The sequence below is a fragment of the Panthera uncia genome (assembly GCF_023721935.1).
Source record: "Panthera uncia isolate 11264 chromosome A3 unlocalized genomic scaffold, Puncia_PCG_1.0 HiC_scaffold_11, whole genome shotgun sequence".
Classification (NCBI taxonomy): domain Eukaryota; kingdom Metazoa; phylum Chordata; class Mammalia; order Carnivora; family Felidae; genus Panthera; species Panthera uncia.
The window spans coordinates 86,812,348-86,835,408 of NW_026057578.1; the positions used below are offsets into that span (position 1 = coordinate 86,812,348).

Below are 23,061 nucleotides of genomic sequence, written 5' to 3' on the forward strand. Positions count from 1 at the left end.
GGAGCAAAATGGGGCTTCGGTTCACAAACTTTACCTCCACCCCCAAAACAGCCTACTATTTAGAAATCATTTTTCCTCCATGCTCCCTTCTGTGAAGAACACTAGGAACACTGCAAGGAACCAAGAAGAGTGCTGTGAGGAGAAAGGTATGTAAAGCATGCACTGACTCATGTTGCTTTGAGCTAGATGTGTTTTCTCTGCTTCCACTAATGAAAAAGAATCACATCTACTGAAAGGCAAAAGGAAGAGGGCAACATACGCTGTACGTGAAGGAATGCCATACGTTTGGAAGGATAAGAAATGAACTTTCAAAACTAAATAAATGGGAGTGGGAAAGAGAACAAAAGGCAGTTTCTCCTGACTCACATAAACGGGTCTGTTTTAAGGTCCACATTTTGCTCCCCATTTAAAATGCAAAATCTCTGTCAAGGTTGTCTTCATTCTTCTTCCCCTCCTGTTTGCCCTTCTCTCCCCTCAAGTGCAAAGAATGATTCAAGCAGGTTTAGATTTCAGCTGGGGCAGAGGGAGGAGTCCAAGGACACTTTCCTAAGCTAACAATGACTGTCCCTAATGGTTTCTGTCTCCTAACAAAAGCCATGACTCCGTCTTTATCAGCTTCATCTAATTTTTCCTTTCCAAAGTAAATAACACAGCCCTTGCATTTTACACATGTCCAAGTTTGACAAATCATTATCGACTGGGACTATAACTGATAAGAGATAACTTTGTGGTAGGACGTTGTCATTTCCTCTCATAAGGGCTTTCTTTCTGAGATACAGAAACATGATTAAAATAGTTAAACATTTCCTCTGCCTGGCAGTCAGGAACTCAAGACATTAAGATACTGGAGTCTGTATTTTTCTAGTTCAAATAGATCTATGAAGATACCAACAGCAGCCACAAACAGTATACTCAAGATTATCCTGCCTTTTTAACTAGTTGTTTTCCTTATGAATTCACATGAAATAATTTCATCACCAAGGACAGCAGCTGCCTCATTCCCTATATAGTTCCTGAATGGAGGGCATTAGTGCCTTCTGTCGACTCAAACCTCTTCATTATCAGAGAAGCAAATACTAGGTTAGATTTTAGATTCTGTAACTAAGAAATTTGTGCCTCAGGACGTGTTATAATATTATATAAGTTAAGATATTAAAATAACATAAATAAATAAGCTATCAAGAGAGTTTAGGAGTGACTGGACTAGAACATTCAGGGGTAGATATCATGAAGACAACTGTTATACGCTACAATTATGCATTCACACACCCATTAGAGGTCATGTATCACCAGATACCAATATACATGGCTAGTCTGTTTCAGTATGCTTCTTACATTTGTAGGATACATATTAATAGCTTCCATCAAAGCTGTAGTTTTTGTTACTTATTGTCTGTAGATTTTGTTAAATAGCATCATATCCTATCGATACATTAGCTATCACACAGTGCCACTATATAGGTGACAAAAAAGAGTCTGGAGGCAGAGGATGTAAAATAAGAAAAGTAAAATAAGAAAAGTAAATTCATGAATAGGATCAATGAAAGGCACCCTGACTTAGAATCAATGAAAGGCACCCTGAAAAAAAGTCTTATGAGACTCTGCAGACCATGTATTGGAGAAGATGATGTAAAGATTCAGAGTAGAAATGGACATATTAGATGGTCATAAAGAAAAGAAGAATAAACATTTCTGATTATAAAAGTTCTTGCAAAACAGCAGGATCTGACTTTTATGATGTTTTTCTTCTCTAATACATCTTTGATCTGACAATTGAAAATTGAAAGGTTACTGGTTAAGTTCTTTCCCTAAAGAATAAGGAAAAGTGATTGTATTTCTTAAAGAAAAAGGAGATTTTTATTTTAAAATAAGTGACATCAAGCTTTAACAGATACATTTATTTAACATTTTTATACCACCTTTTCCCCCCAACAAGGGAGTTGGAAGTTAGTAGTTACTTCTAGTGAAGGGAAGCAGGAAAGAAAAACATCTGCAGGTAACAATATCATAGATCTACCTGCTTTACTAACCGGTAGGCATATCATTAAGAAAAGGGAATAGAGTACACAACTGCTTGCCTCCTTCCATTCAAGAATATTTACCTATGCTGCTGATAAAGATAGTACCTGAAAAAAAGAAATGCATTAGTGTTCTAGCCTTGTTGTTCACAGCTGTCCCAGCAGATACACACACACACATACACTATACCACACAGGCCACTTATTTTTCTCTTATGAAACCTTTCAAAGTCGGTAAAACATCTAAAAGGGTATGATAAAAATTTGCAAAGAATTTAGAGATGTTTCTTCTCACTAACATCTGAGTCATTCTCCTTCTTGAAAATACTTTTGATTACCACTTTTCACGAAACAGTTCGTTGGGATTAGTAAATGAATGCAGGGACTTGGTGCCCATTTCTGAGCATTAGTTGGATCTCAAGTCATTAAAATGTACCAGGCATCTTTCTGAAGGGAGAAAACAAGAAATGATTAGCTGAAAAGAGCACTACCTTTGCACTCAAAGGATCAATTTCGACGGCCCATATTATGTGGAAGCCAGGAAATACCTGGCAAACATTCTTCACCAATGTGCTTTTCTATACTACTCTGCTTCCAAATCTTCAGAGAAAAGAAAGGTAGAATTCATTTGGACATAATCTTCCACAGAGCTGGACTGAACACCATGGAGGCACCAACAAACTCGAAGGCCTAGGACTCTAAGTGACTCGAATTAGCAAAAGGATAAAGAATTTTCTAAACCTTTGAACCTGTAAGAATACCCTGAACAGAGCCCTAGCCTAAAAACTGCATATTACTAAGAGCTTCTCGCGAATGACTAGGATTCTTCCTGAGAAATCCCTAAACAAATTACTACATAATTTACTCAAGTGTTTTCACTAAGCAGAAGAAAATCAAGAAAAATCACCATTCTCCCTATACTGAGACGCCGCAAAAAACACTTTGTGGCCAAAATCAAAAGCTACTCTCAAGAATTCTCTGCTTAAAGCTGAACACTAAGGCAGTAAAAATTCAACTGGTCTTTATTTAACAATGGTCTACTATAGGCTAAGAAATGCTAAACTGTTACACAAAAAAGGACCTTTAGCCGTAAATATGGTATTAAATATAAAGGTTTTGAGAGGAAGAAAAATTAACCTGATCAAAGTAGGTAGAAAAAAATGTTATAGATGAAGAATTAATTTTCCTAATACAGAAACAACTCACTAAGACTGAAGGGGGGAAAAAAACCAAAATCATTAGAAAAATAGGGACATGAGCAGTTTGCTTTTAAAAAATATACAAACAGCTCTCAAACTTATAAGATACTACATTTCACCCGTAGCCATAGGAATACAAATTAAAACTATACAGAGAGACCATTTCTCATCTATGCAACTTGTAAATATTCAAAAGCTTAACAAAACACTCTCTTAAAGAAACTGTAAGGAAATAGACACATCACACACACCTAGAGGGGGGATGTATAGAAAATGGTATGACTTCAATGAAGCAGAATTTGATATTATCTAGCAAAACTACACATGCATTAATTTACTCCTTGAATCAACAATCCTTCTAGGAACTTACCCTGAAGATATATATCTGACTATAAGAAGAATAACTCTCAGGTTTCGGGGTTGATTTTTAAACTGTTTTTTAAATTTTAAGATTTTTTATATAAGGTAAAATTCACCCTTCCAGTGAACAATCCATTAAGTTTGGACAAAACCATATAAGCCTGTAATCATTATCACAATCTAGATACACAACAGTTTTACCACCCCCAAAATTCCCTCATGCCTCCCTGGAGTCCATTATTCCCTGACACCCAGCCTTTGGCAAACACTGACCCAGTTTATGCCCCTAATTTTGCCTTTTCAGGAGTATTATTTATTCAGCCCCAACGGTATGCAGCCTTTGAGTCTGACTTCTTTCATTTAGCATACTACATTTGCGGTTCATCTGTATTGTTTCATGTATCTGTAGTTCATTTCTTTTTATTTCAGAATGAAACTCCAATTATGGATATACCACAGTCATTTACCCCTTCCCCTGAAGGACAGTTGGGTTGTTTCTACTTTCTGGCAATGTCTGAATAAAGTTGCTATAAACATTTGGGTGCAAGTCTCTGTGTGAACAGATGGGGAAATACCTATGAGTGAAATTGCTGAGTCAGATGGTGTGTGTTCAACTGTATAATACACTACTACACCAAAGTGTTTTCCAAGGTGACTAAACTATTTTGCATTTTTGCAGCAATATCTAAGAGCAATATATACAGTTGCTAGGCACCCTGCCAGTACTTGGTATGGTCAGGTTTTTTTTTAACACTAATTATAATAGCTGTGTAGCTGAAACACTATATTTTAATAAGAAAATTTTGGAAATCATTAAATGCCTACATATAGGATATTGGCTGAATAAACTGATACATTCAAATAATGGAGTACTAGTTAGCAGTAAAAATAGAATGAGAAACATTTCTATGAATTTATATGGAATAATTTATAGTACATATTTTCATGTGGAAGAATAAGGTACAAAAATATATATGTATTACGTTATTAACAGCCATGTCGTATAAGGTATGGAGAAGGGTATGTGAAAACACACACATACACACATACTCATGATACTGATTACTTAGGAAGAGTGCATAGGACCAGGGTGGAAGGGATAAAGAGGAGAATGGGATATCACTGAAAAAAATCTTCTTATATAATTTTGCTTTCTTTTTTAAATTTTTTTTAACATTTATTTATTTTTGAAGGAAAGAGAGACAGAGCATGAGCAGGGGAGGGGCAGATAGAGAAGGAGACACAGAATCCGAAACAGGCCCCAGGCTCTGAGCTGTCAGCGCAGAGCCTGATGTGGGGCTCGAACTCACAAACTGCAAGATCATGACCTACGCTGAAGTTGGTTGCTTAACCGACTGAGCTACCCAAGTGCCCCTAATTTTGCTTTTTGAAACATGTTTACATTTTACATATTCAAAAAAATTAAAGTAATAAGCATGAGGAACCCTAAAAAATATACAAAAAGAAACAAATGAACCTAATTATATATCAACTTGGTAACAACCACATAGAAGAAAAAGCAAAAAAAAAAAAAAAAGAACAAAATTGTCTGAACCATAGCCCCAGTGGGATATATTGTAGGATAAAAAGAATTGCAAAAAGAATCTTGAACCTAGTTAAGTTTACTCCTTTTAGTGACATGTGCATAGCAACTCTGAAACTTTTTTGTGTTATATGAGTAGACAGATGAGTAAATATATTCATATTCTGGGAACCAGAATTTTTAGAGATACAAATATAGAATAGGAGAAGAGGAAGACCTATGATATTCACGTGAAATTAGAAGCATCACCTTTAACTCAGGATTTATAAAACTGTCTATGTGTTTGTGTAGTGTGTGTATTTCTTAGCTCTCTCCACAGAAGAAGCATACCTAATGCCCATATCTCAGTTCTATATATCATTCTCCAGTAAAAGGGAAAGCTCTTTGACAAACTAGCTGATTCTGGGGATAGGGCAGAACTTGGAGTGAACCAAGAACATCCTGTGCCAGAAAAAAAGGAAGTGCTCAAAAATTGATGGAAACATGTCAAAAGATAATGGGTAAGACTCCCACTGGCCAAATTTGGAACAATTAGAGAATCCAAATGAAAGACAGGAACAGAATATAACCCATTGTATATGAAGTAAGAATTCATGTGCCAATACTGACACTAAAAAAAAAAAGGGAATGGGACAAAAAGGAAGTTCTTCTTTATAGAAGAATGCCAGCTACTCAATGTGAAAGAAATGATAAAAATAGAAAAATCACTCTTTTATAATCACCATAAATTGCATGATTCAGGAACAAAACATCAATGAATTCTAAATCACTAAATCAGAAAAACTGTCAGGGAACAGGATAGTCCCAGGATCTAAAGTATCATTCCACAGATCACTTATTAATTACAAAAGAAGAAGGGTACCTTTACAGCACAGAAATCTGGTAGACTCCACCTTCACTACTTGTGTACCTCCTGATATGATGCACTAAAAAGGACCTAGTATTACTTTTGTGATTTTCCTGTCAAAAATGATTAATCTGAACTTAATCATGAGGATTATCAGATATACCTAAACAGAGAGATATTAAAAGAGAATAAAGAGACACAAAAATTAAATGCGACGTGTGATACTTGACTAGATGTGGCTGCAGGAAAAATGATAAAAGAATTTGCTATAGGGGCGCCTGGGTGGCGCAGTCGGTTAAGCGTCCGACTTCAGCCAGGTCACGATCTCGCGGTCCGTGAGTTCGAGCCCCGCATCAGGCTCTGGGCTGATGGCTCGGAGCCTGGAGCCTGCTTCCGATTCTGTGTCTCCCTCTCTCTCTGCCCCTCCCCCGTTCATGCTCTGTCTCTCTCTGTCTCAAAAATAAATATAATAAAAAAAAAAAAAAAAAAGAATTTGCTATAAAGGACATTATTAAGACACCTGGGGAAATTCACACATTGGTTGTATGTTAAGTGGTAGTGTTGTATCAGTGTTAAAATTCCTGAGTGTGATCATTGCATTGTAGTTATGTAGAAGAATGTCATTCCTGGGAAACCACAGATTGTGGTATTGGGATTTCAAATACAATGCATGAAATAATTGAAATAAATGAAAAAGCATTAAATGGCTCAGCTTTGGCAGGGGAAGGGGAGGATTGATGAAACAGATTCTTTCAAAGTCAAATTTTTAAGAAAGAAAGTGCCAAATTTTAACAAGCAGAGTACTTAAGTGAAGGTACATGGATGTTCATTTTACTACTCTTGTAACTTTTCTGAAGATTTAAAATTTTTCAAAAAACTAATAAATTTTTATAAAGAAGGTGCTACTCCAAAGGTGGAGTTTGGGGGGTTGGTGAGATAGGTGAAAGGGGTTAAAAGGTACAAATCTCCAGTAATAAAATAAATAAGTCATGGAGATGTAATGTACAGCATGGTAACTACAGTTAGTAATACTGCATTGTATATTTGGAAGTTTCTAAGAGATCTAAAAGTTCTCATCACAAGAAAACAAAATCCTGTAACTATGTTTTCTGATGGATGTTAACTAGACTATTGTGGTGACCATTTTGCAATACATACAAATATTGAATCATTATGCTGTACTCCTGAAATTAATATAATGTTATATATCAATTATACCTCAATTTAAAATATAAAGAATGATGGGACACCTGGGTGGCTCAGTCGGTTAAGCATTGACTTCGGCTCAGGTCATGATCTCTCAGCTCATCAGTTCAAGCCCCACATTGGGGCTCTCCACTCTCAGGGCAGAGTCTGTTTCAGATCCTCTGTCTCCCTCTCTGTCTGCCCCTCCTCACTTGCGTGCACAGGCTCTTGCTCACTCTTTCTCTCTCTCTCTCAAAAATAAATAAACATTTTAAAAATTAGAAATAAAAAATAAATGAAATAAAGAATAGATGTATGAATAGATAGGTAAATAGAAAGATGATAGATAGATAGATAAATAGATAGACAGATGGACAGATGGATGATGGGTGTTCAGAAGAGGTCACATTGAGCCAGTCCTCAGGGAAAAGTAGAAGTTAGTATTTTAGACAAGGATGAGGGGAAAAGGAGTATATTCCCTAATTAGAGTTATGAGCAATTTAGTACAGAGTGAAGGGAGTGACTGAATAAGCAATGAGCATATAAAGGAAAAATTCTAAAAGCCCTGAAAAGGCAGGTAGATGTTTATAATTGAGGTAAATAATTCCCAAATGACAAGACCTTTATACTATCAGTACAATGAAAAGATTTTAAAGATCTTAAATCAACGTGAACCATAATATATCTTTATGAACAGACAGACCTAAAAGACAAACGAATAAGAAAACCAAAACAGAATATTTGATGCATGTTTAGTTTTCATTCAACTTTCTAAATTGCTTTTATTGCTATTTGATTTTAAGTATGGGTATTCATTCTTCATCTGACTGCTTATATTCTTAATAGACCAGTTGTCATTAAGAACAGAAGTGAAAAACAAAGTCTACAGTGGTGGGTAGCTACTGGGAATAAGTGAATCAGGCCAGCTTTTCATATTGTATCCTTTTAACAGGCATACTTTGTATGTGAAATATCTAAAACTATCACTCATTTTTACAAAGAACTCTGTTCTCATCATTTTTTTTCCCAAACATGTGGCCCCGTCAGTGTACCTTCCAGTTTGCCATTTGTAAATACAGACATGGTATAAGTAATAATGTATTTCCCTTGATAACAGCACAAATGTGATAATAAATGGCAATATCCAATGTGCAGACACAACAGGGATTGTAGATTAGTGAAAATAATATATCCCTGGTGACAATCTTGCTGCTCACGGTGATTCTACTACTACTATACTTGGAAAGAGCCTACTACATGAATTCGCTACTTAAAAGTTGGCAAATAACTTAAAAACCTTTAAGTGCCGTGCAAGCCAATAGCCATTTTGCAATCTATTCCTGGCCCATGGACTGCCAATATGCGACCTCTGATTTTAACTCCAAAGTTCTAATGGCATCCTTTATTTAACTTACTGAGAAATAAGTAAGTAACAATTCATTTTGTTACCTTCCTATCAATAGAAAGTATTGCAATAAGCACTTTGAAATTTGGGAAAATATCATAATAACCACCCTTTTTCACAAGCAATTCAGCATTAAGTAATCACTGTCACTATTTTATAGGTGACAAAGAGATGCTCGAGAAATTACATGATTTGCTCCAGTAACACAAGGCTGACAAAACTTGTATTTTTTAAATACAAATCTTGCATTCTTTCCAATCCCTCTGTGAATTGTGTCTACCCCAAAGTTCATATGTTGAACCCCTGAACCCCAATGTGACTGTATTAGGAAATAGGGCCCTTAAGGAGGTAATTAAGGTAAAGTAAAGTCATAAAGTAGGGACTCTAACAGGACTGATGTCCTTATAAGAAGAGGAAGACACATCAGGGGCATACAATCACAGAGAAAAAGCCATGTAAAGACACAGCAAGAAGGTAATTGTCTGCAAGCAAAGGAAAGAATCCTAAGGAGAAATCAACCCTGATGGTACCTTGACCTGAGGACTTCCAGCCTCCAGAACTGTGAGAAAATAAATCTCTGTTGTTTAAGCCAGGCAATCTACAGTATTTTGTTATGGCATCCCTAGCAAACAAATAATCTTGTTACCTCAAAATTAGTACAGTACCACAATCATAAAGACATCTCAGCAGACATTATTTATATTTTACATGATACTTGTATTTAAATTAGCAATCCCATTCTGTTAACTTCACATTTCAAAACAGACACCAAAATCTTGAGAGAGAAAACCTGACATGGATTTGGTCAACAAACATTTATCTGACCCATACTCTATGAACAGTTGTATGGATAAAGTAATGACTACTGTTCTCTAACAACAAAAATAACTAAGAGAAATACAAACTAGAATATGAGATGTGCCAGAAGTATGGTACCAGGGAATGCTTTAAGAATGCAGAAGCTCTGGGGCGCCTGGGTGGCTCAGTCGGTTAAGCGTCTGACTTCAGGTCATGATGTCGCAGTTCATGGGTTTGAGCCCCACATCAGGCTCTTTGCTGACAGCTCAGGGTGCACTGGTGGCTCAGTCAGTTAAGCATCCAACTGGATTTCAGCTCACGTCATGATCTCACGCTTCGTGGGTTTGAGCCCCACATCAGGCTCTGTGCTGACAGCATGGAGCCTGATTCTCTGTCTCCCTCTCTCTCTGCCCCTCCCAGCTCAAGCTCTATCAAAAATAAATAAAATAAATGTTTAAAACAATTGATTAAAAAAAAAGAGAGAGAGACTGACTCTGTCAGTTGGTTCTCCATGTGAGCTGGTCTTTCATCCAATATGACAATTTACTGCTGTGACTTCATCTTCATTTCCCAGGCTATTCAGTTTTTCTACCTCTGGCACAAACTTTACTTCAGTTCAACAATAAATTAAATATCTGTTTCCTAAGTTCAAAGCACTTTCTAGGTGTTCGGGTTTTTCTACCCATCTCATTCTGTGGTCTCCCATTAAGTATCATCACACTAAAGACATAGTTAATAGCCTACAAATGTCACTTGACTCAAAGAATACTAAAAGTGCACTAAGGGGCGCCTGGGTGGCGCAGTCGGTTAAGCGTCGACTTCAGCCAGGTCACGATCTCGCGGTCCGTGAGTTCGAGCCCCGCATCAGGCTCTGGGCTGATGGCTCGGAGCCTGGAGCCTGTTTCCGATTCTGTGTCTCCCTCTCTCTCTGCCCCTCCTCCGTTCATGCTCTGTCTCTCTCTGTCCCAAAAATAAATAAAAAACGTTGAAAAAAAAAAAGTGCACTAAATACACTTTTGTTCAAAGCACAAGAAGGAGAAAAATACCTAGACTTTCAGAGAATAATACCTAGACTTAAATACATTAAATCAGAATCATAAAATTTCACGAAAAATAATGCTGGTAATCTGTAAGCAACAGATTTTAGAAAGCAAAATATAACTTTCTCTTAAGTACTGCATTCATTGTTAGAAAAAATTTAAGACATTTTAATGAAAACTCAGTAAGACATCTAAACATTCAAGGGTTGTGTTTTCTTTAGGCACTAAAAATGCTTCCTCAGTGTCCTCTATAGCTTTGCAACTCAAAATGTGCTCTGCAGAGAGAAGCATCATCCTTACCTGGGAGCTTGTGAAAAATGCAGATTCTCAGATTTCACCCCCAACCTGCAGAATCTAAATCTGCATTTTAATATGACTCCAAAGTGATTCCTACGCACATTAAAATTTAAGAAGCACTCAACCTATAACACGGATTCTAACAGGGGTCCTGAAGAGCAACAAGAGTTTCACGAATCCCCTGAAATTTCATGCAGAACCTTTCATGAGTGAATATATGCATATTTCACTGGGAAAATACTCCATATACTTTTTTATCAATCTCTCAAAGGAATATATGACCCCAAATAGATTAAGAATCACTGCCCTACAGGATTGTATGCCACAGTTTAGAAGTCAAAATATTTCAAAAACTATTTACGCTGCTCTCAATGAGGTCTGTTGAAGAATGACAAGAATGAAGGTCAGAACGTCACAGTGGGTCACGAAAGACCTTATCTGAAGAATTTATTCACACCATGCAAGAACTATGCCAAGAAACCAGTTTGGAGACATCTAAATAAATAATTCTCTACATGAGGTTTGAGATTAAGAATGTGCACTTGAAGAAGATTCAAACTGAGAAGTAAATAAATAGAAGGTAGGATTTTTTTTAAGATAGGATGCCATTAGACGACAGCGAAGTGCTGAATTCTTGTTGTAAGAGCTCAATCAGCAAGTCTAACAGGATTCTGTTTGATTTGGGATACATGACCATTTTAAAATGTTAACTTCCAAGTACATTCTTATAATATTTCATTTATGAGGAACCCTCAACACATTTCACTAGTCCCACTTTCTTTATCTTCTCTGGACCTCGGAAGACAAAACAAAGAAATAGAGCACAAAAATTAAAAAGGATTTGCCCAGGATCTTCAGTGAGTTTATAATAAAGAATGGCTTACATCCATAAGGTTCTCACTATATGTCAGCACTATGCATATATTTTATTCTTTCATATTATCATCTAGTCATCTCTTTGAGGCGTGTATTATGCAGAGGCACAGACTATGTCTAACTTGAATTTCCTTAGGTCATAGTGCCTGATAGAATATAATTTCCTTAACAGGCACCCAAAATGTAAATAAGAGGTATTAGCTGGTCTTTCTTGCTTCTGATGCTTGATTGTAGTACTACTATAACTTGTCATCAGTGATGGGCCTAATACCTGACAATCTGCTCTCCAGGATGGACCCATATCCTACCCTATCAGTCATTCCAGGCAAGAAGAGACAATGCCCACCACTCAGGGGATCAAGTTTCTCTGCCCCGTTTTATTTCTACAGGTATAGGCAAACGCCTGATTCTTTTCTTCGCTCTGTTTCTTATCCACGTACAATAGGGATTTTGATGGAACTTTCACGCATTATTACCTACTAATGTCCCTCATTTACATAATAAACATATCCCGATGAAGAATATGGAGGTAGTGAAACATAACATAAGTCGGCAAAGAAGAGTAACAACAGGACAGGAACTAACATTTGCTGACTACCTTTTATGGAGCAGACACTTGTGCAATTCTACGGGGCAGAGACTACTGTCTTTACTTGATAGATGAAGACTAAAGTTCCAACAGGTTAAACAATTATCTAAGATTACAAAATTAGACAGTGACAAGTTTGGGGGTATAGTTTTGGGGAGGAGAGGAAAATAAAGAATAAGAAGGGCAGGAGGACAGAACAAAGAACATGGGCGGGGAAGACAGTGAACCCAATTTCATCAGGAGACATGAAACAATGAAAAGCAGACAAGCACTTGAAGGCAAACAGGTTACAGAGTGCAGGCATAAATGGTCCTCACACATGTCAGTGGACATTTAAAAAGTAAATGATATGAGTTTTAATGAGAATTTTAAAAAATAAAATTGAATTAAAAGGCAAAGCCAGAATCTGAATAAAATCTGTATGACTCCAAAGTTCATGCTCCTAACCACTACATTCACAAAGAAACTGATCCAGTTTCTGTCCCAAAAATAAATTTAAAAAAAAACGTTGAAAAAAAATGTTAAAAAGGGGCGCCTGGGTGGCGCAGTCGGTTAAGCGTCCGACTTCAGCCAGGTCACGATCTCGCGGTCCGGGAGTTCGAGCCCCGCGTCAGTCTCTGGGCTGATGGCTCGGAGCCTGGAGCCTGTTTCCGATTCTGTGTCTCCCTCTCTCTCTGCCCCTCCCCCGTTCATGCTCTGTCTCTCTCTGTCCCAAAAATAAATAAAAAAAAAACGTTGGAAAAGAAACTGATCCAGTTTATGCAAATGGTATCTAGAAAAACAGGTTAACAAGATTTCTCAAGTGTCACAGTAGTTTTATTTTTAAAAACCCACTGAATGTACTTCTAACAACAAATCAGGACATAAATATATGTACTACTGAAGCCACTCAATCTTATTCTTTACCTGAAAGTGACACAACTAATTTAAGAGGTTACAGATAAGTCACAAAATTCCCAAATTCTCTATAAGCACTCCTATTTATTTCCTCCAGAAATGTATTGTCAACTTTCTCAAGCCTCTTTATATTTTCAGTCTAAGATCCCTTTATTTGCACACACTGTTTAAAATACTATCTTTTGGGGCACTGGGTGACTCAGTTGAGCATCCGACTTTGGCTCAGGTCATGATCTCATGGTTTGTGGGTTCAAGCTTCCACATCAGGCTCTCTGCTGTCAGTCTGCTTTGGATCATCTGTCCCCCTCTCTCCCTTCCCCTCCCGTGCTTATGCTTTCTCTCTCAAAATTAAATAAACTATTAAAAAAATAAATAAATAAAATAATATCTTTTATCTCAAGTAGCTATGTTCCAGTTTTAGTGGAGGTCATCTAGATCTTTCTCTACATCAGATAAACTCTACTCTTTCCTTAATGTAGTGCCCAGTCAGTATACAATCAAAAACCTTGAAACTTAAAAAAAAAAAAAAAAAAAGGTGGATGACTGTATTCAAAATCTAAAAAATTAGATTCTAAGATATCATGGCGCATCTTCAGTTTCCTTAAGTTGAGGCTCATCTGGATTTAAAATGATAATTTGATTGTGGGTTAAATTTAATTGTGGATAATTGTGATGCAGAAGATCACACAAGCTATATTACATAGATAAATTCTTCATCACATCTCAAATATACTACATTTAAACCTAGTAATTAGTCCCCTTTCCCCAGTTCAAATGTTGGTTACCTCTTCATCATCTTCCTCATCTTCAACATCCAGAATTCCTGAGTCCTGTTCAGACTTGGGGCTAGTGCTTTCTATCTCTGTATCAAAAATTGTGTATGCATCTTTCTTAGATTTTCTCTTGCTACCTATTCTGGGTTGTTGCAAGACGATGTTATCCAGGTTTCTCTGTTGCTGAGCCTAGGATAGAAACACATATGCACACATTACAAAAAGAAAGAAAGAGAGAAAAGAAACAAAATTTGATTAAGCATTCAAAGAAATTCTAATATTGAACAAACTGGTATCTTAAAGAAAAATACAACAAAATGTCTTAATTCATAGTTTTAGTCCCAGAAATAAAATCAAACATATTAACATATATTTTTAAAAATGTTTTTTAAGAAGTTTATTTATTGGGGCACCTGGGTGGCTCAGTCGGTTGGGCATCCGACTTCAGCTCGGGTCACAATCTCACAGCTCGTGAGTTCAAGCCCCGCGTCGGGCTCTGTGCCAACAATTCAGAGCCTGGAGCCTGCTTCAGATTCTCTGTTTCCCTCTCTCTCTGCCCCTCCCCTGCTCATGCTCTGTCTCTCTGTGTCTCAAAAATAAATAAAAACATCAAAAAAAAAATTTTTTTTAAGTTTATTTATTTTGAGAGAGAAAGAGAGGGAGTGCAAATGGGGTAGGGACAGAGAGAGACAGAGAGAGAGAATCCCAAGCAGACCCCATGCTGGCAGTGCAAAGCCCAATGAAGGGCTTGAACTGATGAACCGTGAGATCATGACCTGAGTCGAAACAAAGAGACACTTAACCAACTGAGCCACTCAGGTGTCCCTCAATGTATACATTTTTAACCCTGATGTTACCCATCTTGATTCATTTTCCCCAGAAAGAAAAAAGATAATCAATATTATCATTAGACTTTCCAAATATACCCAGTAAATAATCACAAAAATACAATCTACCCTTTTTCACCTAAGTAGCCAAGAGATTAGTGCAAATGACTAAATATGTATCTCTTATGAGATAAATGCCATACTGGAATCATTGTGGTTGAGGGAAGAAAGACAAGAACTTTTTAGCTTAGCAGACTCTTTAAGAACAGTGGTTATAATCTCTGTGGTATTAAGAGACCAATAGAATGTAATCAGGGGAATGAAACATCTTAATAATTTGAACTAACTAATCCTTCGGGATTGCATGGCCTTTATCTGTGGAAAACAAAGTTTTAAAGGGTTTCTTCTTCTGAACTTTCATAAAAAGGAAACGTAATCCACTCAACTTTACAAAATAGATTCAGATGGTGTGGTTTTAATACATACAAAGAGGTGGAAAGTGTCACGATACAGTCAACAACATAAGTAGTAATCCACACAGTATTAGAGCTGTATGACCTTAGTCACTACTTAGGAAACTGAGTCTAGAAGGCAAAGGATCCGTTTGAGGTCACAAGGCTAGTTGGTGGTAAATCAGAAGTTCAACGTGTGATTTCCCAAATTCCGGGTCAGAGATCTTCCTACTCTACCCACAGTCCCTCAAAGCATGACAAAATATTTCCCCCACAAAAGGTTCTGTTGTCAAATAAATGGGAAACACTGCTGTCTTGGAGCCTTCTTGGAGCCACAATGCACATTAACAGAATAAAAAGTAAGAGAAATCCTTTTTAAGGAAACTTCTTTAATTTGGTTTAACTGAGCATGTTCCAAAAGTTAATAATGGAACTTCCAGTTTTTTCTCATAATAGTTGGTATCATCCCAAGATACAAAGCTTAAGAACTTATAGGTCACTTATACCTCAATAAAACTGGAAAAAAATAAATAAATAAATAAACATTAAAAATTTTTTTAAAAATAAAGAAATTTCACATTCCAATGCCAAAAAGAAGAAGAAGAAGAAGAAGAAGAAGAAGAAGAAGAAGAATGGCCTCTCAAAATATACATTTCTGAATCAATATATGACATTTTTCCACAGTGACAGGCAGAAATTAGTTCTGGAGAAAATAAAAGTCTCCAAATATTCCGAATGACATTAAGAAATTCAAGATAAGGGGCATTGGGGTGTCTCAGTCAGTTAAGTGCCCGACTTCAGCTCAGGTCATGAACTCATATTTCATGGGTTCAAGCCCCACATCGGGCTCTCTGCTATCAGTGCGGAGCCCACTTCAGATCCTCTGTCCTCCTCTCTCTCTCTCTCTCTCTCTCTCTCTCTCTCTCTGCCTCTCCCCTGCTTGTTTTCTCTCTAAATAAATAAATACTTTTTAAAAATTCAAGATAAATATTAAGTATAAGATGTTAGTCCAGGCACTGGTTAAATGAGGCAATTATAATAGGACAGAGAAAAACTTGAACTATGTGAGCTAGTTTCTGCCAAGAAAATGAAAAGAATCTACATTCCAGAGATTTGAATCAATGGACAAGCTTGTTTCTATACATAATACTCACTGATATTTTTATTTGACTTACATAAAATATACATGGCTTCAGTAACAAACTGAGATAGAGAGGGTATCCAAAAACATTTAATTTACATATGTACATAAAACATACCTGTTGTCCAAGCATTTGACCCCTAAATTAGATATCATAGTCTTTCTATCTCTCTCAAAAGTAATAAGTTCTTTTCTACTTTCAAGCAAACCACACAAAAAGGGATCCAGGTCTCTGGGAAGGCACAAAGGAAGGAAGAACTTCCTAGAGTTTTCATATTTAAAAAAGCAAGCCCTGGACTACAGTGATCACTTGTCCTTTAAGCCTATCTTCTTCAGTATAACAAAACCAAAAGCTTTCATAAAGTGGTCTTATTCCATTCAATCCCAAGTCATTTATTTTTCTTCATAATCAATAAAATACTATCAGCATATCAAAAGCAATCAAGAGAAGCCACACTTCAGTACTGTCATGAAATGAAATGAAACTTGAAATGATACAAATCTGAAAGTATCCTATCGAAGTAATTTTAGGTCTTCTATGATTTGTTCTTTTCAGGTGGTGTCTGGTGTTCCCATCAATTTGAAGGAATGCAGTTTCAGCCAAATAGGCAAATTAAGACAGCAAACCCTCTGCTAGAAATCAAAGCACTGCAAGTTGTATTCTAAGGCTTTAACAGAACTTGGGGTCCTGTCAAAATTATCAAGGCTTCAATCCATAAAAGAGCAGTCAGAGCAGATCTGCTAAGCAGAAGTGGCCAAGTCGGAAACAAAGAATCGCAGGTAGAACAATGAAATACTAAGATATTACTCATTATGAATGCAAATGAAAATTACCATCTATCCAAACCATACGTTACGGGATTGGAATGAAGTGGGAAAGAGTAAATAAAGATGTAAGTATATAAATACATGTAATATATGCTAAAATTAAAATGGGATCCTAAGTCCATGAAAAAACAACAACAAAAGCCCTTCAGAGCTCTTTTCTACCATGCTAAACTATCTCACCAGGACCATTTATTCTGTTCCTCCAAAGACAACCCTTATAACCATGAGCCAAAGAAGCAGCTGACCAATTTCTGCCTCCTATGTTAGAGTTGGGGGAGAAGGTGCCAAGCAGACAAGCAGACATTAGAAAGTATTGAGGTATTTTCTTTTTCTTAATTGTTCATTCTCTTCATGACCAATTTTTACACATTAATTACCTCTTCCTCAAGATTCCCTCATGTATATTCTTCTCTGATTTCCTAATATAGAGAAATTAAACAAGATTTCTCCCTCAAGCCCTCTTCTCTTACCAGTCTCCCATGACCCAGCAGCACATCTCCAGTAGCACATTGCCTATATTGCTTGTGAGTTTCTCCACCTCACTTCCAACATGCCTAAAATGGAACCCATCACCTTCTCATTAGAATTCCCCTGCATACTACAGCCAGGCTCTTCTTAAACCACATTATTCATCACACAAATTGAGTGTGAGGGGAAGTGGGAGGAAAAATTTCAAAAAGTACAAATCCCAATTCGATCCCAACTTCCCTTCGACTCCACCATAATGGAAGCTGAACCTAATTTTCCAATGTACTTACCCAGTACTCTCCAACATGAGTCTTGGATCCACTTGGATCAAACTCTACCACTTAATATACTATGAATATTATGCCATTTCTCTAGCGGATGACCTCTCCCCACCTGAATCCAACCTGTACTCTGAATCCCAACTAGAATTCTTCTTCCTTTAGGAAGCCTCCTCTCACTGTGCTAATTCCCAGAGCATCCTCTCCGCATCCCTACTTTCAGTCAAACAGGTCCTGAATATCTATTGGTACCAGGCATTGTGCTACATACTGGGTCTACAAAGAATAAGATGGAGTCCCTGACTCACAAACCCCATGTCATACTGTTACAGGAAGCATAGATAGGCAAATAAGTGACTGAAATTCAGTGTAATAAGCAGAAAAACAGATACACAGGTACAATAATTGGACATAGGAGAAAGTAGTCATATATGTGTGGAGGGGATTAAAAATGGACTCCACAGAGGAAGGGGTAGCAAACTGTGGTTTTAAAAGATAAATATGATTTTTACAAAGGGAGATAGGTAAAAAGGATAAGCATTCCAGAAGGAAGGAAACAGCATGAGAAAAGATCACCGCATGTGAAATAACATTACTCACCCAAGGAATAAGTAATTTTGTATAAAAGCGTAAGTGATAATGAACTACCAAGAGATAAAGAAACCATACAAAGCAGTTTCAAGGTTCACTAGTAGGTATGGAGAAACAATGAAAGAACATAAGCAGGGAAGAACAACATCAGCTTTCTAATTCAGGCAAATTCTCCAGGAGCAGAAGAGTGGTCAACTGGGAGAAGGTAAAGACTAGAAACAGAAAAACTAATATAGATCACTGTAACAGTCCAAACAACAATGATGAGGACTTGAATTAAAGGTAGGCAGCAGACAGATAACTAGTAGAAGGAACAGAACTTACTGATTTCCGTTGTACATGGAAGTACATGGAAGAGGTAAAGGAAATAAGAATAACTCCAGGATCCTGGTCTTGATGACTAGATGGTGGCAAATCATAAAAACCACGAAAATAATAAGTTGAAAGAAGACAGAGAAGATGAGCTTGGCAAACGTGCCAGGTAGACAGGTTAAAAAAAACAAACAAACAGGCCAGTACAGCCCTTGAGCATGTAACTCTTCTCTCTTTGAGGATAGGAAACACATCTTACCATTCTTAGAATCCTCCAAACCCAGACACAGTGATATATACGGAGTAAATTTATATAAATGTTTACTATATAAAGGTAATAGACAACAAAAGAAATATATGTAAGAATGAAATCTAGTTCAATAAAAGAGATGATTTGGATGTTTTCCTACCTATGAAAGAGGGAACAAAAAAGAGACAGAAGGGTGGAGGGAGGGAACACCTATACAAATTACTTAATCTGGACTATTAACCTAAAAATGTATCTTTTGACACTTTTAAAACTGTCAAAACGTGTCTGTGAGGTACCCCACCTATCCTAAGAAGTTAAGTTTTATTGTGAAATACCACTTCCAATGGTACCTAGCAGTAAGACTCAGTTAAAATTCTGTGAATAAAGCAGTCTCCAGTCTTTATCAACCCAATACTGACCTCTAGTGGACTAAAGAAACACATACAAATGACCTTTAGAATCAGAAGAGAGGTCTAGGCTTACAGGCTTGGAGACCTGACATAATTATATAAACTTCAATTATAGGGTGTGTGTGTGTGTGTGTGTGTGTGTGTGTGTGTGTGTGTATCTGTATATGTATAGGCTTCTTGGAGCAAGCCACATCTTTAAATCTAAGCTCTTAAACTCAGTAATTCTATAACTTTGAGTAAGTTCTTTCCTTCTCTGTGTAACATCCCTATCTACAAAGAACAAAAACAAAAACAAAAACAACACTGAGAATTTTAGGTTCCACCTGTCATCCTTCTGAAAATGAGATAGGAGCCTTGTTTTACCATCTGCTATGGAAGCACCTGAGCTAGCAATATTTAGATGCATTATCATTAATGGCATCTAATATTGCTACACACTGCCACTCAATTTTGCATCCGTACTACATTTTAAGGCCTAGATATCTGTACCAAACACCTCTTGTGCTCCACTTCAGATCCTCTCAGCCTCAGCTTATTCCAGGTAGAGCATCAGCAACCTGTTGTGGGCAGCCTTGGACAGTGTCTCACAGTGGAAACTGAAACCAGCTCTCACACTTATACCATACCTCTAGCTTCCTTCCTGCCCTGGGGCTTTGAGCACCATCAGAACTACTTAGCATCCGTGAGTCTTAACCCAGAAGGGAGACAGCCTTGACCAAAGAGCTGACAGATAAATGCTTGCCCATTCTGTCTCTCCCACTGCCATCAGTTCCATATGGCTTCTCAGAAGGCCCCATGGATTAAAGAACCAGACTGCCCTACAAATGTAACATTGTACGGACTCCACCAACTTCTCTTCTCACTCCTCCTGACCCCTACTCTAATAGATCATGTGCTTGAATAAACCACTCAAATACAACCTCCCAGCTTCCCTCAGGGAAACCAAAGCTAAAATAATATCCCATACGATAATAAAGTGAAGTAGGACTATGACCTCTGTTTTATGTCTGAGGCCCAAATAATAACCATGAAAATAACTGTCAAGATCAAGATATAAAAAATCTAAAGTTGCCTCTTTGAATCTCACCAAACAAGAGAAGTACAAAAAAGCTGCAATATCAGAACAGAGTTTCTGCACATTTACCAGCACTAGCTCTGGCAACCAGCTCCAATATCCAATTCAAAGAAACAAACAGAAAACAAAACAAGATAGTGATTCAAAATTAAGGAAAAGCAACATATGAAAGATCATATTTAAAAAGTTATTGTTGCATATTAGTGTCCATAGGAGTGTATATATGTATACATGTATGTGTACTTTGTATAATACTTTTAACGAGGGATAAACCAGCACCTGGGTGCCTCAGTCTGTTAAGGGTCCGAGTTCGGCTCAGGTTGTGATCTGGCGGTTCGAGTCCCACATCCAGCTCTGTGCTGACAGCTCAGAGCCAGGAGCCTGCTTCAGATTCTGTGTCTCCTTTGCTGTCTGCCCCTCCCCTGCTCATGTTCTTTTTCTCTCTCTCTCTCAACAATAAATAAACATTAAAAAAATTTTTTTACTTTTTTTAAAAAAATTTTTTATTCTTTATTTATTGTTGAGAGAGAGACAGAGAGACAGAGAGGGAGTGGGGGAGGTACAGAGAGAGGGAGACACAGAATCCAAAGCGGGATCCATGCTCTGAACTGCCAGCACAGAGCCCCACGTGGGGCTCGAACCCACGTACCACAAGATCATGACCGCAGCAGAGGTCAGACGCTTAACCGACTGAGCCACCCAGGAGCCCTCCAAAAATTTTTATAAATAAATACATAAATAAATGAGGGATAAACAGTTTTGCATGTAACTTAATCAGATCCCCAAAAATTTCCATCAGTAAGATGAGAAATCTAGGATTATGATACCATTGGAACTTTTTGTTTTTTAATTGAGGAAGGTGTTCACTACATTCCCTTTGAAATTATAACCGGGATCCTGGGGTGCCTGGGTGGCTTAGTCGGTTAAGCACCCTACTCTTGATTTCAGTTTAGGTCATGATCTCACAGTTGTGAGATCAAGCCCTGCATCAAGCTCCATGCTGGGAATGGAGCTTGCCTAAGATTCATTCTCTCTCTCTCTCTCTCTCTCTCTCTCTCTCTCTCTCTCTGTCTTGCTCCCGCTCTCTCTCTCTTCCCTTCCTCTGTCTCTTACTCTCTCTAATTAAATGATAACTGGGATCCTTAGCCCTTTGAAAGTCTCCAGTTCATATTTAAATCTATATTTTATATGGGGCGCCTGGGTGGCTCAGTCAGTTAAGCCTCCAACTTCAGCTCAGGTCATGATCTCACGGTTCATGAGTTCAGACCTTGCATTGGGCTCTACACTGACAGCTCAGAGCCTGGAACCTGCTTCAGATTCTGTGTCTCCCTCTCTCTCTGCTCCTCCCCTGCTCACTCTCTGTCTCTCTCTGACTCTCAATAATAAATAAACATTAAAAAACAATTTTTAAACCTATATTTTATATTTCAATGGCAAGGGGGATGTTTTTGCATTAACAAAATTCACTGCAATAAGATGTACTACATGTAGGGTGTTACGTTTTGTATGACACAATAGTAAAATTACAGAATTCTCTTGTAAATTAGAATTCTCTGCTCTTTTTAAACACTATCATTTTCCTTTGTCAACACACAAACATATGTTAATTATAATTAATTATAAAATAAATTACAAAAAAGTAAAGGGAAAAAAATCTATCAAAATCTCCACTCAGTAATATCAGTTATTTTGATGAATGACAACCCACATATAAAGATTTCTGTGCATGTAAAAGACTGTTCTTCTTGCTTATCTGCATTTTCTATTTATGAGCAATTACCATGTATACTGGTAGGCCAAAAAAAGAACCATACTAAATAAAGTTCTTTTAAATTTCTTTTTGCTCAAAAATATATCACAAATCTACTTCTCTACAAATAAAACCATCTATTACAATATTTGCATTGTATTGCATTTAAAAGAACACATTTATTTAGGGGTGCCTGGGTGGCTCAGTTGGTTAAGCGTCCACTTTGATTTGGGCTCAGGTCACTATCTCACGGTTCATGAGTTCAAGCCCCATGTCGGGCTTTGCACTGACAGTGCAGAGCCTGCCTGGGATTCTCTCTCCTTGTCTCTCTCTGCTCCACCCTCGCTCTTCTGCTCTCTCTCTCTCTCAAAATAAATAAATTTTAATGAATGAATGAATGACTAAAAGAACACATTTATTTAAACATAACCTACTATAAGAGATTTATATTGCTTCCAATATTTTGCTGTTTAATAATGCTGCACAGACTATCTCCAGAGCTAAAAGTTTGTGTGTATAGTTAATTATTTTATTAGGGGAATTTCTAGAAGTAGAAAATCTAGATGAAAAGATAAATGTTGAAAATAAATAAATTAGATTTGGCTATGTAAAAAAATTTAATGTCCACTCTACAATTTTATCAGTATTTATTTTCCTCTAGTACTTTTATCATTTATTTTACATTAATATGTTTAATCCTCCTACAACTTACCTTGAATGTTACATAGAGACAGAAAACCACTCATTCAAATGGTTATTTTGCACCAACTCCATTTTTTAAAAAACTTCATCTTTTCCCAATTAATTTATTTCACTTTAAATGTCTGCCAAATGAATATAAGTTGTTTTTTT

General features: G+C 37.1%; 1 protein-coding gene across 7 annotated transcripts in view; it reads right to left on the reverse strand.

Moving 5' to 3' along the window:
- Positions 1-23,061, reverse strand: part of EXOC6B (exocyst complex component 6B) — a 615,985-nt gene that overhangs the window by 350,947 nt on the left and 241,977 nt on the right. For all 7 annotated transcript variants that reach the window (XR_007461984.1, XM_049650337.1, XM_049650336.1 and 4 more), the window contains one exon: positions 13,840-14,016. Coding sequence is in view for 6 of the 7 variants with exons in the window: in XM_049650337.1 (XP_049506294.1) it covers positions 13,840-14,016 (177 nt within the window). In the remaining variant the exon portion in view is untranslated. The remainder of the gene's footprint in view (positions 1-13,839; positions 14,017-23,061) is intronic.